A 16,239-nucleotide genomic window follows, 5' to 3' on the forward strand; every position below is an offset into this window, starting at 1 on the left:
TGTGGAGCTCCCGACGGACAGTTCTGGTGGAAACAGGAGAGTTGAGGTGCACATTTAATTCTGCCGTGATTTGGGCAGCCGTGGTTTTATGTTTTTTGGATACAATCCGGGTTAGCACCCGAACATCCCTTTCAGACAGCTTCCTCTTGCGTCCACAGTTAATCCTGTTGGATGTGGTTTGTCCTTCTTGGTGGTATGCTGACATTACCCTGGATACCGTGGCTCTTGATACATCACAAAGACTTGCTGTCTTGGTCACAGATGCGCCAGCAAGACGTGCACCAACAATTTGTCCTCTTTTGAACTCTGGTATGTCACCCATAATGTTGTGTGCATTGCAATATTTTGAGCAAAACTGTGCTCTTACCCTGCTAATTGAACCTTCACACTCTGCTCTTACTGGTGCAATGTGCAATTAATGAAGATTGGCCACCAGACTGGTCCAATTTAGCCATGAAACCTCCCACACTAAAATAACAGGGGTTTCAGTTATTTTGTCCAACCCCTGTATATATACACACACAGTGTATATATATATATATATATATATATATATATATATATATATATATAAGAAACTTGTTGAGGGGGCCCAAAATTTATTTTGCACTGGGGCCCATGAGCTCCTACTAACGCCACTGCATGCATTAAGGGCAGGGCCGGAGTGGGCCCCTTTTTCAGCCCGGGAGTTTCATTCCCAAACCCGGCCCACTTTTTCCATGCAGGAGGAATTTGAATAAATAAAACAGCAGCTAGCTCTTTCAATGCCTTTTTATTGGGTATAAGTTCAGGTATATGTTGGTAAGTTAACAGAAAACACTTGACTTAAACATGTTTAATTTAAATCAGATAAAGATTTAAAAGGTAAAAAATGTTATAAAGATGAAAACGTATTTACATTTGTACAGGAGCAATAAGTTGAAATAAAAATAATTTGAAATTAATATTGCATGTCTTCCCCACAGAGAGGTGCTCTATTGTTAGGTTTACACTAAACTCTTACGTAGCTTCACTACACACATATTTAGCCCCCTAAGCAGTGCACTGGTTTCTGTAACTTTATTAATAACGGTGTCATTGTCTATAGACATGAGAATTTCCTTCTCTGTGTACATTAACATGAAGGCCTCCAAGAGTTCCTGTTTACCTATTTCATTTGGGCTGATTTTAATGCATTTTCAGCATTCTGAATATCTGGGTACTGGGTATCATTTAGAATCTATCCATCACATCTGTTCTGTGTGCAACTTGTTACATAAAATAGTTTTTTTAGTTCATTTTTATCCTCTCTACCTGTCTCTGTAGTCCTGGCCTCTCCATGCCTACTCGGTTCACCAGCAGGATCAGACTTATCAGGCTTATCTGCTGCTCTGAGGCTAAAAAAAATTCATTAAGGGTTAGCTTATTTTGCTGAATAACATAACATGCTTGAAGTTTTTTTTTTATTTTTTTAACAATTTAGCCTTTATTATGATGGTGTAAAATTGATAGTGATTTAGGCTGTTTGTCTCCATTTGTTAAAATAAATTAGGCTATCGTGCTGACATCTTTCTGAATGTCTGAACAATTTAACATATATCATGTATATTCTCTACGTTATATTTTACATTACAAATAACTATGTTAGTTTAAATAACTCGGTTAGACTATCCTCTACCTGTCCCTTCAGTAGTCATGGCCTCCTCAGGATCATCAGTACAGCAGCGTCGGAACAAAAACATTCCATTAATGAGTTAGGCTATTTAATATATTACACTTCAAATTATGTTTATTATTTTCAGCTTGAAACTGGATATTTGTGATTAATGCTGTGTATTGGGTTCTAAAAAAAACCACCGACTGATGATTTGCGAAAATCACCACTGACTGTTGGTTTGCAACTTCTGTTGTAAGTTTACTTTTACCGGCGCTCAAGAAAAGACGACTCGTGGGCCAAACCAACTGAAACATTTGGGAGGGGGGGATTCCCTCAGATGGTAGAACCCATCTGATCTACTGCGATGTAGGTAGGGGCTGCGCTGTCAGATGAATGAATGTAAGAAGAAGATTAGATAAGTGACAGATAAATGTCAAAAAAAAAATTTCCATCCAACCGGCCCAAACTCGAGACTGACATGAGCCGGCCCATCGGGAATCCTCCCGAATCTCCCGATTAGCCACTCCGGGCTTGATTAAGGGTAGTTAATGATCTATTAATGTCCCATAATAATGGATGCAACTATTTTCTTGTTGTAATAGATCTTAGTGTAGTGTTTGCTACTGCACATTTAAAAATTTTAATAGACTGCACTCTCTCTTGGTTTAGTTCTTATTTGACTGACAAGTAGTTTAACCTGGTGCTAAACCTAAACACTTCCTCTGTGACTCCCAGCTCAGTTGTTGTGTCACAATAAATTCAGACAAGGCCTGGGCGGTATATCGCAAATATCAATATATTCAACATTACTTTTTACGCAATAGTAAAAATGACCATATTCATTATTAGGGATGCATCGATACCTTTTTTTCCCAACCGAGTACGAGTACAAGTACATGTATTTTTGCACTCGCCGATACCGATACCTATTTAGAATGATGCAATCTGGATCATTATGGAATAGTGTAGTTTTTAGTGTAAAATAGTGCAGTGGAACAGACATCATTGAGAAAGCTTCTGACAAGCTAACGTAAACGTGCATTAATAAACGCACGTAATTAACGCTGTGCACATCATACATGCGATGCGATTCTGCTGATTAAAATATTTACTTTAAAAAGATAATACAGTCCGATCCCATCTGAGCCGATTCTATCAGCACATACATTCGTGGTTCACTTCGGTAAATCGTAAACGACTCTGAGTCGGCTCCCGCTCTGTGGTAAAAAACAGTATAATTAAGCCTGAGCTTTATAAGGTAAGCGAGTCACACAAAATGTTCTGTAGTATTTGGTGTTTATTTACAACCGCAACATTCATTATAACAGTAAAAACGGAGAATTGACTGAGAAAAGAAACTTACGCTGTGCTTAAAATGAGTCGACTCCTGAATCACTGGTATCGACACTGTGAACAGAGTATTGAACACAAACACGTCCTATAACAGCGGTCGCTGCTTTTGTAACCGGTTATCTTCACTGTTAGCTCTATTTTGAAGGTTTTTTTTTCTGTCAAACGGAACTAAATAACATTAAATGTGCGTGTAAGCGTGGTCAGTGAGAATAATTCAATCTGTCTCCCGTGGGTGAAAAATTAATTGCTTTAGTTTTCGAAGTAAAAAAATCTCGTAATGTCACGAGTAATGCCCCCCCCCAGTAAAATGGCAGTAAAGTTTAGTTTACATTATATCGTATTGTATATCAAACGCATATCAGACATCTCCTTTGATGCACACATCAATAATATTAGTAAAGTTGATTTATTTTATCTATGCAATATCTCTAAAATAAGAAATATACTGAAAGACACTGAAAAACTGATCCATGTATGTATAACTTGCACCACAAATCTAGAATATCTCCCAACCTCTTTTTGTGATTCAGACAGTCTCAATCTTCCAAGTACAGACTGAAAACATACTTATTATATCAGGCTTTTAGTCCTTCCAAACAAGGGATGTGTGGCTCCAATCCTGGGAGTCTGATGCTGGGCAGTCTGGTGCTCTCATGTTTTGTCACTTTTGCTGGCCGGTGTGACGTTTCAACCCATAGGACTGGAACTGCCCACCCCGACTATAGACAAATGTGCAAAGGGATGGGTGTCTAAACAGGTAGTTAGCAGCATAGGAGCACAGCAGGGGACTGTAGGCTAAACTTTCCTTAGACCTCCAGTACAACTCTGAGTCCTGTCATCTACAAAGGTTCTCAGATGACTCAGTAGTGGTGGGGTGTATCAGTGGTGAAGATAAGACTAAGTACAGGGATCTGGTTGATCGCTTTGTGTCAAGGTCTAGGCACTACTCTCTCTTAAATGGGTGGTACTGTCCCCTCACAGCAAGATGGTCCTGGGTTTGATTCCTAGGTGGAGCGGTGTGACTCCTTTCTGTGTGGAGTTTGCATGTTCTACCCATAACCACATGGGTTTCCTCCGGGTGCTCACTTTTGTATTGAATCCGTTTAACTCACTTTTGTAATGAACATGTGTGTATGGTGCTGGTTAGCTTATGTACTAGGTAGTTTAGCAGCATACTAATTTGTGAAGCTAAAGATAAAACGTTTTGTAATGCTTTCTAAAACATTTCACAGTAGCCTAATTTCTAGTTTCCTTTTAGTAAATACAGCTTTACCATTCTTGTGGCATCAAAAATCTTCAATATTGCATGATTGATACCAGACATCTAAAAAGATATGATAAAAAAAACAAGCTAACATTTTATTAAAAAAAAAAAACCTAAAGCCTAAATGCTCGTTTTACTTAAATCCTATTAATATAGACCACTGAAGTCGTGCGCCATTCTGTAGTCCTCGTTATGCCCATATTTGGAGACCCGGGTCTAACTCAGATTTCCTATGGAAAATTTGAACGGGGTTTTCAAAAAATCGACTCTAACGCATCCTGTGCTAAATAAACATGTTCAGAACCCTATAAGTTTTGTCCTGTGTACATTTTTCTTCTGTACATCACTGGATCCCCTGAATTACGAGGTTGTTAAATGGTCGTAATCCGCTTGTTAAGTGGTGACGTGTCGACCTTATGAAACGTCACATCCGGGTCCAAGTTGGCCGAGTCCCTCGTATTTTCAATATGCCACAGTGCTGTGTGCCGTACTGCTTCAACAGGTCCGAGTCGAGAAAAAACTACCCAACTGTCTTTTTACCGCTTTCCTTGCGATTAGATATCATGAAGTAATATTTTTGTTCATAATTCAATGTAAAAAGGTAAACTGTCATTGTATATTCATTACACGTGTTTCAAGCTTTTTTTTAAATTTTATTTCATATAATAATGTGAGATTCTGGATTTTTACTATATAAGCTATAAACTATACTGATTAAAAGTAAAACCAAAGAGTTAGAAATGTCAGTTTTCATGTAATGAATTAAAAATATGACCGCTTACCTCTTGATGAGGTGACATGAAATGAAATAATGACCTGAACTTTTCATGATATTCAGATTACCTGAAGTGCACTAGTGTACTGCACATCTTGTCTTATTTGTATCTTAATGTATGTTTCTAATATATATATATAATATATGTATATAATAAGACCTTTTCTCGTCCAGACAGCTATTGAGAAGGACTAGACATTTATGACTCGGGTAATGTTTGTAAATCCAATTTCCAACGACAGCAACACGAGTTCCTTAAGTTTTCCACAAACAGAATTTATTTTAACTTTCTTCTTACATTGACTCATCCGTTAATCCAAGTTTCTTATAAAAACTCACTATGTTCGCAATTGGCGTATTATAAACAAAACTACGATCATAAATCTGTTGCTCCACGTCCTCTTTCTTTCCGTATATTTGATAAATATTGTCGGTATATAGAGTCAGTACAATTCTGCCCCCCGCAGGCTCCACCGAAGAGGAATAATGAATAACAGCATACACTGATTACCAGGAAAAATCATCAATAGCTGAAATACCAAGTCACCTCAAATAAGTATTCTTTAACCAAACAGAAAATATTTATGACAATAAACATAGATCATTACAATTAGTGCAATATGGATCTTACAATATATATATAAAAAGGTTCACAGGTTTAGCCATAGTTGTTTGCGTTTGCGATTAGGTTCGTTTGGCCCCGGAAATGACGCGTGACGTCACACTTAACAAGCGAATACTAATAATGCTACACGTAAGCTAATGCTACTGCGCATTAATTAGACGTCACTGAACTACACCAATCGAATTGACTGAAAGAGCGGCCCGCGTTTGTTGAGTACAACCAAAAGCATAACACCCAACCATCCTCGCTTTCTACTTTAATGTAGCTAGCTACTAAAAATATCAACCAAAACTTGTGAATATCACTCCACTGTTACACTGGTGAATCGCGCTGCTTCGTGCGGTTATTTAAGAGGCTTATAAAAGAAAAAAAAAGAAAACATTAAGAGGCTTCCAGTTTAGTGACGTCAATTCAGTGCGCAGTAGCTTACATTGACTCTTTAACGACTTCATAATTCAGAGGATCCAGTAATAATAGACAGTGGAATCTCCATAAAACAAAACGTAACAGCTTTGGAACATTTTTTATGACTACAGGATGCGAGAGAGACAATTTTCTAAATCTCCATTCATATTTCCCATTCAAAATTTCTCTTAGACTCGGGTTACCAAATATGGGCATAACAACATGGCGTGGCCTACAAAATGACGACACGACTTCAGTGGTCTATTTCACTAGCATAATAATTTGAAAGTGTAATAAGTTCTAGTTTTATTTTATCTAATTATAATTTTAAAATAAACATTTACACATACCTACACAAGTCTAAACAAATGAAGAATTCATAACTCCTTATTCAGTTTGTGTCAGAATGTAAAGGGTTAAATTAAAGAAGCCCCTTTGTCGAATTCTAAGTGGCCAGTGTAAATGTTTTTTTTACTTGTTTGCCATAAAATGATCAATACTAAGACAAATATATTCTTGTAATATTTCAAAATATAAAAAGTATAATTTATCAAAATGTCTTTTTTGTGTTTTTAAGAAAACAACTAAAATATGCTTTATAAAAATTATTTATATTAAGTAGGCATTTTAAGATTTTTTTATACAGCATGGGGTCGGTTTGTTCGCTACTGGTACCAAGTCTTTCAGTGCTAATAGCACAGATATAACAGCAAAGGATGCAGTAATGACTTATTTCATTGCAATTTCTTCACGCTAGATTTAAAAATTCCAGCAAGGACATCAGCAGCTCCCAGTCATTGTAAAATATCAATAAAATAGCATTAGGGGAGACATAGCGATGAGACAATTATCGAGAGTAGAGATTAACCGGCGCTTGGGCGTGTGTAAATACTACGAGTATTTTAGTAGACGAATAAAACAATGAACATCCTTTTCCCGGTTATTTTTTTCGAAATTAAACCAGTGAGGCGAGGGATTCGGACCGCCTGGCCAAGCTGTTGTGTCGTCGCACTGACCAAAAACGATTTACAGTGGAATTAATTTGTTAACCCGCGTATAACTAATGTAAAAATCCTTAATAAAAGCCAATTATATTAAAAACGAAGACTGTGAAACATTGAACCTACGTTAAACATTTTACCATAGTGTATAGCCGTTCGTTTGGAAAATACTCAAGTGACAAATGGGTCAACGCGTAAGACTCAAAAGCCAGACAACTAAATCGTAAATATAAATGTCGTAAAGTAAAAGCACACTGATGGCTGACTCGTTCCACGCTGTAACCTTACCACTTAAACTGCCCTGGTAAAACGCCTGAATGCATTTTGCTTACCTTTTATCAAGACAGACAATCCAGTCGGCAGACGTAACAGACTGGGCGGAGATGCGCACTGCTACCATCTTCTGCTAGACTGGTAAAAAATGGTGCGTCGAGCTTCACTTTAACAGCGGCTTTAGTCTGCAACTGGAGTCCCCACCCTTCAACCCAACCCTACCTCTGCCGTCAGCTATATTCTCGCGGAATAGAGCCAGTTTGTCTTCTCAGCGAAACAAAAAAGGAACATTTTATACCAAATGTCTGGTTAAAATGAAAAATTAGTGTAAATTAAAATTACAATCACCACAGTGGAAAAATGTGAAATGCAATGCACACCTCATTCCTTTTCCATAGTGACGTGCGATACAGGTGACAAAATGAGAAGTAAACAATGCATTGACCTTTTAAAAACCACTACATGTATGGTTGCATTTAAAAAAATTAAATGTTGAATTCATGTTAGAACTAAATAGAACTTAAATTGCATTGCAGCTGTATTGCATTTTACGGTTCGCTTCTTCCAATGAGCTTTGTATTTCAGCCAGTAAAAAATTTATGAAAAAATTAAAATCAATCACTGTCCAATTACAACCCTCTACTGAATTTAGGGTGTGGCGAATGGGGCTGTACATACACAATCAATCCTAATCCATCACGGTTTACTACAACACATGGTGCAAGCAAAGTGCAATTGATTCAGGAGTCATTTTAGCTATACACAAGTACATACTGACACAATGTTCCACTAGGACCAGTTTACCGGTTCACCTGCACCTCTTCACCTCTGTTCACCTGCACTGGACTGCACCTCAGCACCGGGAAAGAACAAAGGCGGTGGCGTGTGTCTACATGAACAACAGGTGGTGTTCGGATGTACAGACTGTCGAAAAACACTGTTCAGCAGTTCACCAACTGTTGATGGTGAAGTGTAGACCTTTTAATCTGCTGAGGGAGTTTAGCACAGTGTTTATACTGGCTGTTTACATTTCACCACATTTTACATTTCGCTGCAGCACTGGGGCTACTGAATGATGCACTCAGTAAACAAGAGACTGCAGATCTGGATGTCATGTTTATCTCAGCAGGCGATTTCAACCACTGTAACCTCAAGACTGTTCTCCACAAATATCACCAACATGTACGTTTTCCGACAAGGGAGAGAAGCATTCTTGACCAAATCCACAGCGATGTAAAAGGAGCTTACAAGGCAGTGCCTTGACACTTCGGACAGTCCAATCACATTTCCTTGTTTTTCCACCCTTCATACAGACAACTCCTCAAGTGAGCTCCCACAGTTAGTAAAACTGTTAGGGTGTGAAATGAAGAAACTGATGTGATTCATCACGACTGCTTTTACAGCACGAACTGGGATGTGTTTTGAACTGCTGCTTTGAGAGAGGACTGTATTGTTGACTTAGAGCCCTATGCTTCTGAAGTAACTGGCTACATCAGCAACTGCATTGAGGCTATTGTTAACACTAAACGCTGCAGAAACGACCCCGACCCAAAACCCTAAATAAACTGAGAAGTTCATTCCATGCTGCATGCCCACTCGACTGCATTTGTCTCAGTCAATGCTGAAGACTGCAAAGCAGCCATATATGACCTGCGTGAATCAAAGAGGCAAAAAGACAGTACACATAATACAGATATTACACTACAGGAGTAGCAGGAGAAAGTAGCAGATCTTGTACACTGGTGTCAGTCAGGATAACAACCTCTTTCTAAACATAAACAAGAGCAAGGAGATTGTAGACCCCAGGAGGAAAACTGCATACACCATTGTACACAGGTGGAACAGAGATCAGTGGCGGTTTATGCAGTTTTCAGTCTACATTTTCTTGAGTTTGATGTAAACAGATCAACAAAGAATCACCATTTAAGGCATTAACTTTTTTGGTGGTACAGGAATCTAATTCTAAATTTGTACATATTCAATAAACACACAAGTTCATTGGCAGAAATCTCAAGACATTTCTTGTTTTTTTTTTTGCATTTTACAAAATGTCCCAATTTTTCAGTAAATGGGGTTTGTATTGTAAAATATTTAAAGTTCTTTAAATACTACATACATGCAATACTCTTAAAAGTACTGACATCAGTCTTCACAAATGTTAGTTGCTTACATGCACTAATCCTATAGGTAGTATAAGTTACTATAAATCAAACACACAATTTTATTTGTTGTTATTTTAGAACAAATTCCATTCACAGAAAAGTAAAATGCAATAAAACCAAGAATGAATAATGTAGTAATTCTCTTGAACTTTTAATTAACTGACAAAAGTACTAAAAAATAATGTTTAGGCTGACCAACTACAACATTCTGCACATCATGGCTGCACAGTGTGGCTTTACACACGTTTTGTCCTGATTACAAGACCATTACTGTTGACTGATGGATTTTAGTTGGCAGATTGTTATGCTTAGCAAAGATGTCATGTTGTCCGATTTAATTTTATTTAAGTTTATGGACTCAAACACTGACAATGTAAACAATATAAATTTCAAATACACACAATTGAATAAACAGAAAGTATTTGAGCTGGATCAGTATTATTTGTTGGTTTCATTGAAAAAAAACTCTTTACATATTCTATTAAACTGTATAATAGATTAGAATGCAGACATTGAGTAAACTGGAACAAAAGGGTATTTCTGTTAGCAATTCTAAATCCTCAAGCTTAAGTTTTGTCCATTTTATTTTTTTGTAACTTGACTTTCTGAAGAGCTGTCAGCTGTAAGTCCGAGGAGTTTTAAAAGTCTTGTGGAATATGGCACAAAATCTTCTTTGTAGGATATTTTAGCTATGTGAGATGATTTTACTGCTTTCACATTAGTAGCTGTGTTTTTTTTTTCTTCAGATATTCTCACTGAAAGAGAAAAACAGATGCCCATGAAAGTTCTACAATCCACACTTAGTACAAAATAAAATAAAATTACATGTAATGCAAACTTTACATGTACATATCTAGAATTGATCAATTAGATATCATTTGTGTTTGCAAGAGTGTTTAAGATGGTATGTTTGCTGTTTGCTATAAAAACCGTTGTCTTCCTGGAGGGTATTAAAGCTAAGTGTTTGCAATGGTATCCCAGGTAGTTTCTGAAATATTTTGGTTGCTATTTTTAAGCTGTTAATCTCAGTGCTAGCATAACTACCACTCCCAAGCAACCATTAGCAATACCATGTGTGCACTGATTGATCTGATTGCCTCCGCCGTCTTGCCTTCTTCCCATAGTGCATCCTGGTGCCATGAGTGTGATAGCTGTGTGAGAGGGCAGTGATAGCTCAGTGGTTAAGGTACTGGACTAGTAATCAGAAGGTTGCCAGTTCAAGCCCCACCACCGCCAGGTTGCCACTGTTGGGCCCCTGAGCAAGGCCCTTAACCCTTCATTGCTCAAAATTGTGTTCAGTCATAATTGTAAGTTGCTTTGGATAAAAAAATGTCTGCTAAATGTTGAAAATGTAAATGTGTTCCCCAGGTAAGCGACGCACACGCAACCGGCCATCCACATGATGTTAAAGAAAACGTGATTCATCAGACCAGGCCACCCTTTTCCATTGCTCCGTGGTCCAGTTTTGATGCTCGCGTGCCCATTTTTGGCACTTTCGGCGGTGGACAGGGGTCAGCATGGGCACCCTAACTAGTCTGCGGCTATGCAGCCCCATACACAACAAACTGTGATACACTGTGTATGCTGACACCTTTCTATCAGAACCAGCATTAACTTCTTCAGCAATTTGAGCTACAGTAGCTCGTCTGTTGGATCGGACCACATTACATTTTTTGGCCTCATTCAATTCCGGTCTGTAAAATCTGTGATTTTTGAAAAACGTTTTCAATTTAGTAGAGCCCTAGTTCTAATGTACGTGCTGGTTTGTATGATTTTATCTTGCCTATTGATTGTAATTCTTCTTACGACACTCGCTTCTTAGAAAGCCAGTTCTTTTCCCATGTCTTCCTTTTCCATGTCTCCTAAGTCATGACATTGGATGACCGCCTTGTTGCTGTTTAGGAATGGATGAGGGAAGGTCTTTATGTTTATATTTCCAAAAGTCTTGTACTCAGCAGACTGTCCCTTTCTTTGCAAACACAGGTCGTACCTCACGGCAAACAAGGTGCCTCATTCGCTCGCCTCACACGAGCAGCATGAGGGGGCTGGGGACTAAAAATGAATAAAACTGCCTAAACTGACTCTGCAGTAAACTTCTGTTAATGTTTCTGTTAAATCTTCTGTTAATTTTTAGTTAACACTTTTTCTTAAATGAGAGATTTCTCTGTGTCGATTGTCTAAAAGGTGAATGAAGCCGAGTTGTAGTAGTTAGCCAGTAACATGTACCATTCACTACAATTGTACAACCCCAAATCAGAAAAAGTTGGGACAGCATGGAAAATGCTAATAATAAAATAGTAAATGTTTTTTTTACATTTACTTTGATTTTAATTTCATTGCAGACAGAATGAACCTGAGATATTTCATATTTTGTCTGTTCAACTTCATTTATTAATAAACATCCATTCCTGCATTTCAGGCCTGCAACACATTCCACAAACAGTTGGGACAGTAAAGCATTTACCACTTTGTAATGTTGCCATTTTTTTTTCACCACACTTAAGACGTTTTGTCACCGAGGATACCAAGTGATTGTGTTTCAGCTTGTATTTTGTCCCATTTTTTCCTGCAAACACGTCTTAACGTTATGGGGTAGTTGATGTTGCTTTTTTTGTTAAAAAATTCTCCACACAATCTCTATTTGGGACAGGTCAGGACTGCAGACCCTCTTCTTTCGCAGCCATGCCTTTTTAATGTGTGCAGCATGTGGTTTTGCATTGTCATGTTGGAAAATGCATGAACGTTCCTGGAAAAGATCTCAATGTACTTTTCTGCATTAATGCTGCTATCACAGAAGTGTAAATGACCTTTGCCAAAGGCACTGACACAGCTCCATACCATGACAGACCCGGGCTTTTGGATTTGTTGCTGGTAACAGTCTGGATGGTCCTTTTCGTCTTTGGTCCGAAGCACACTGTGTCCATTTTTTCCAAAAAAGACCTGGAATGCTGATTCATCTGACCACAAAACACGTTTCCACTGTGTGATGGGTTATCCTAGATGCCTCCTAGCCCAGAGAAGTTGACACTGCTTCTAGACATGGTTAGCATGAGGCTTCTTTTTTGCACAGTAAAGTATTAAGTGGCATTTGTGCAACTCCACATTGTAGTGCTTGACAAAATAATTCCTTGCTCATGTGGTTATATCAGCTATTCTTGAGTGGTGGTTCTTGATGCAGTGCCGTTTGAGGGATAGAAAATCACGGGCGTTCAGCTCAAGCTTGCGCCATTGGCCTTTACGCAATTGGCCTTTACGCACTGAAATTCCTTTAGATTCCTTGAATCGTTTAATGATATTATGCAAAACCCTTCTAATCTTTCTTTGAGGTACATTGTTTTAAACATTTCAATAATTTTTTCACACATTTGTTGACAAACTGGAGAGCCTCTGTCCACTTTGCCCATCAAAGACTCAGCCTTTCCTGGATGCTGCTTTTGTACCAAACCATGATTACAATCACTTGTTGACATCACCTGTTTGGAATCGCATCATTATTTAGTTTTTTCACCTCATTACTAACCCTAAATTGCCCCCGTCCCAACTTTTTTTTGGAATGTGTTGCAGGCCTGAAATGCAGGAATGGAGGTATATTAACAAATGAAATGAAGTTGAGCAGACAGAACATAAAATATCTTGGGTTCAAACTGTCTGCAATCAAATAAAAGTCAAAGTAAATGTAAGTAACCTTGCATTTTCCATACTGTCCCAACTTTTTCTGATTTGGGGTTGTATCAAGTATGACAGTAAAGTACAGTGGTACCTTGTAACTCAACGTCCCCTGAACTCAAAATCTTTGAAACTCAACCTTCATTGAGAAAACTAGAACCCTTAAACTCAACGTTTTCCTTAAACTCAATGTGCGTGCGACTGCCGCTTTGTTCATCGCTCGGCTTGAGCGGTGCAGTAAAACGTCATCAAAGTCTGAATAGGAGACAAATCTGCATTTGTGTGGAATAACCGTCAAAACCAGTCTGAAAGCGTCCACATGTATCTGTGTTTATCTGGATTTTCCTCACTGTTTCACTTTTAAACATGTGTTACAGGGCGAGGTTCTGAGAAATTGTGAGAATCCGCTTTTCAGAGAGTCTAAAACGCTTATCATTAAAGAAAAGTTTAATGTGTTTTAAAGTATTAAAAGAACGACACAGGAACACAAAATATCTTTTAATTATTACTGCTCATAACTAATTATTAATTAAGCATAAGGAAACAATAAAGAAGTTAAGCTAAAGTACAGGTTTTATTGTATTTTTCATTGGTTTTTAACTGTTTTTAATTGTATTTCAGTGTTTTTATATTATATTTGTGTTATTTTCAGTGTAGAAGTGTCAAAAACAATCCTATTATTTTACATTAGCCTAAAATCTATGCTGTTCCACGGAACCATGGAACACATTAACAGGTTTACCATACATTCTTATAAAAATACCTTAAAAATCAACTTTTACACACAACGCCACTCCCAGAACCAATTGATGTTGAGTTTCAAGGTACCACTGTATTACAGTATGGGTACAGCAATAAAGAATAAAAAAAAAAAAAATACATTTGAATACAACAAAGGTTGTAGTAGTTACCTAGTCACTTGTGCTTCTTACTACAACTGCAAGTCCTACAGCTTGGGTATAGTAATAGATCATATGATGTAAAAATTAAAAAATATATAAAAACATAAATTTCACAAACTTTGTAGTACATTATTTGAAAAATTGTAGTACAGTAGTTACTTAATTACTTGTTCTACTAACTACATTGCATTACATAATAAAGGTCCTAACTGCATGACAAAATAAAAGTCATACAACTTGGGTACAGTAAAACATATAAAAATAAATAACAAAAATATTAAATCATAAAATTTAATATAACAAAGGTTGTAGTATTTACCTAGTGGACTGTACTACTTACCACAGCTGCAAAACAAAATAAAAGTCCAACAGTATGGGTACAATGATCAATCATAAAATGTAAATTTTTTTTTTACAAAATTCGAGGAATGAAAAATTTAATATAATAAACTTTGTAGTAGTTACTTAGTGGGTGGTACTACTTACTTCAATCGCATTATAAAATAAAGGTTCTACTGTTTGGGTACAATAATACATCAAATGTACAAAATTGACAAAAATCGACAAACGTAAATTGCAATGTAACAAAGGTTGTAGTAGTTACCTAGTGGGATGTACTACTTTCTACAGCTGCATTATAAAATAAAAGTCCTACATGATGGGTACAGTAGTAAATCATATCATGTAGAAAGTTTATATGATTTATTACTGTGCCCATACTGTAGGATTTTTTTCTATAATGCAGTTGTATTGAGTAGTACAACCCACTAGGTAACTACTATCACCTCCACTATATTAAAATTTACGTTTTTTATATTTGTACTATTTTCATACATTTTGTAATTTACTGTAAAATAATTTTATAGTGATTTACTTTTTTTTTAACTGTACCTATACTGTAGTACTTTACAGTAGTACTTAATACAGTTATAGCGAATGGTGCATGTTACTGGCAAGAACTACAACTCGGCTACGTGCACTTTTTAGACGTTCCCTTAGTTTTTCAACGCAGATAAACCTCTCAATTTAAGAAATATCATTAACTTCAAATTAACAGAAGAACTTTATGAAATATATTCGGTTGTAGTTTGTTCCTTGTTTACGGCAGTCAGTTTATGCAGTTGTATTCATTTTGGAAGTATATTTGCGAGAAAGAAATTCAAATGTCAGGCGAATATCCAATATACAATAACTTTACCACGGTTAGGAATTTGACCCAAAAATATTCGTTCACTGTGATAAACTATATCGCTTGAAGTGCTGTAGTAATTTGTTTATCATGTGACAACTGGCTATACAAAACTTCTAATTTTAGCATCGAATAGTTACACTGCTTACACAAGCAGTCCAGTTTCTCACGTGGCAATACTTCTATCAAACATTTATCAAGCATCGTTTATCTCTCAGACTATACAGAAAATATCATTTAATTCATACGGGATTTAGCAAAGAAAAATGAAAATCGTAGTGTATGGCCTTCATTTGAATAGTAAATGTTATTACTGGTGTATTAAAGTAGCTAGCTTGCTAAATCTGACTTACCTGGTGAGTCGTGTTTGTAAGATTTGTAAAACACACAGGCCCCAAACAAAGTCCAAATTCCGACTGCATACATGAGTGATGTGCGCCTATACCATTTCACAGCATCAAATGACATAATGTAGTGTTTTTTTATTTAAATTATTGCTGTTATTCCTCTAATAACGAGTTTATATGCGCTGCCACCTTGACCTTCCCTCTCTTGATTATACACTAAGCCAACTGTCAAATTAAAAGCCTCACACGTCTTCGTTCACGTCATGTGTTACTGAGTTTACTGTAATTAGTACAGTGACCGTAACATCATACATACGTCGCCAAGCTACTCCACACCATGTCAGACCCTAGTTTAAAAGTGTTCACAAAACAAATGTGTTATATCAGTGCACTACATATACTGGTGCTGGTCATAAAATTAGAATATCATAAAAAAAGTTGATTTATTTCAGTAATTCCATTCAAAAAGTGAAACTTGTATATTATATTCATTCATTACACACAGACTGATATATTTCAAATGTTTATTTCTTTTAATGTTGATGATTATAACTGACAACTAATGAAAACCCCAAATTCAGTATCTCAGAAAATTAGAATATTACTTAAGACCAATACAAAAAAAAGGATTTTTAGAAATG

At 36.8% G+C, this 16,239-nt stretch overlaps 1 protein-coding gene and 1 long non-coding RNA gene across 11 annotated transcripts in view; both read right to left on the reverse strand.

The window, feature by feature from the left end:
* rapgef4b (Rap guanine nucleotide exchange factor 4b) overlaps positions 1 to 7,463 on the reverse strand; it is a 58,005-nt gene extending 50,542 nt beyond the window's left edge. For 8 of the 10 annotated variants that reach the window (XR_010013150.1, XM_062997584.1, XM_062997583.1 and 5 more), the window contains exon 1: positions 7,392 to 7,463. Coding sequence is in view for 7 of the 10 variants with exons in the window: in XM_062997584.1 (XP_062853654.1) it covers positions 7,392 to 7,459 (68 nt within the window). In the remaining 3 variants the exon portion in view is untranslated. Of the gene's footprint in view, positions 1 to 1,293; positions 1,377 to 1,657; positions 1,850 to 7,391 lie in introns of those variants that run through there. The other 2 variants (XM_062997586.1, XM_062997585.1) reach the window with 2 other exon arrangements.
* Positions 7,464 to 9,624: 2,161 nt separating this feature from the next.
* On the reverse strand, positions 9,625 to 15,807 carry LOC134316404 (uncharacterized). Its single transcript, XR_010013089.1, has 2 exons — positions 15,605 to 15,807; positions 9,625 to 10,249 (listed from the first exon to the last, which is right to left on the reverse strand). It is a non-coding gene; the product is annotated as an uncharacterized LOC134316404 (long non-coding RNA).
* Positions 15,808 to 16,239: the final 432 nt, after the last annotated feature.

The sequence above is a fragment of the Trichomycterus rosablanca genome, chromosome 6 (assembly GCF_030014385.1).
Source record: "Trichomycterus rosablanca isolate fTriRos1 chromosome 6, fTriRos1.hap1, whole genome shotgun sequence".
In the NCBI taxonomy this organism is placed as follows: Eukaryota; Metazoa; Chordata; class Actinopteri; order Siluriformes; family Trichomycteridae; genus Trichomycterus; species Trichomycterus rosablanca.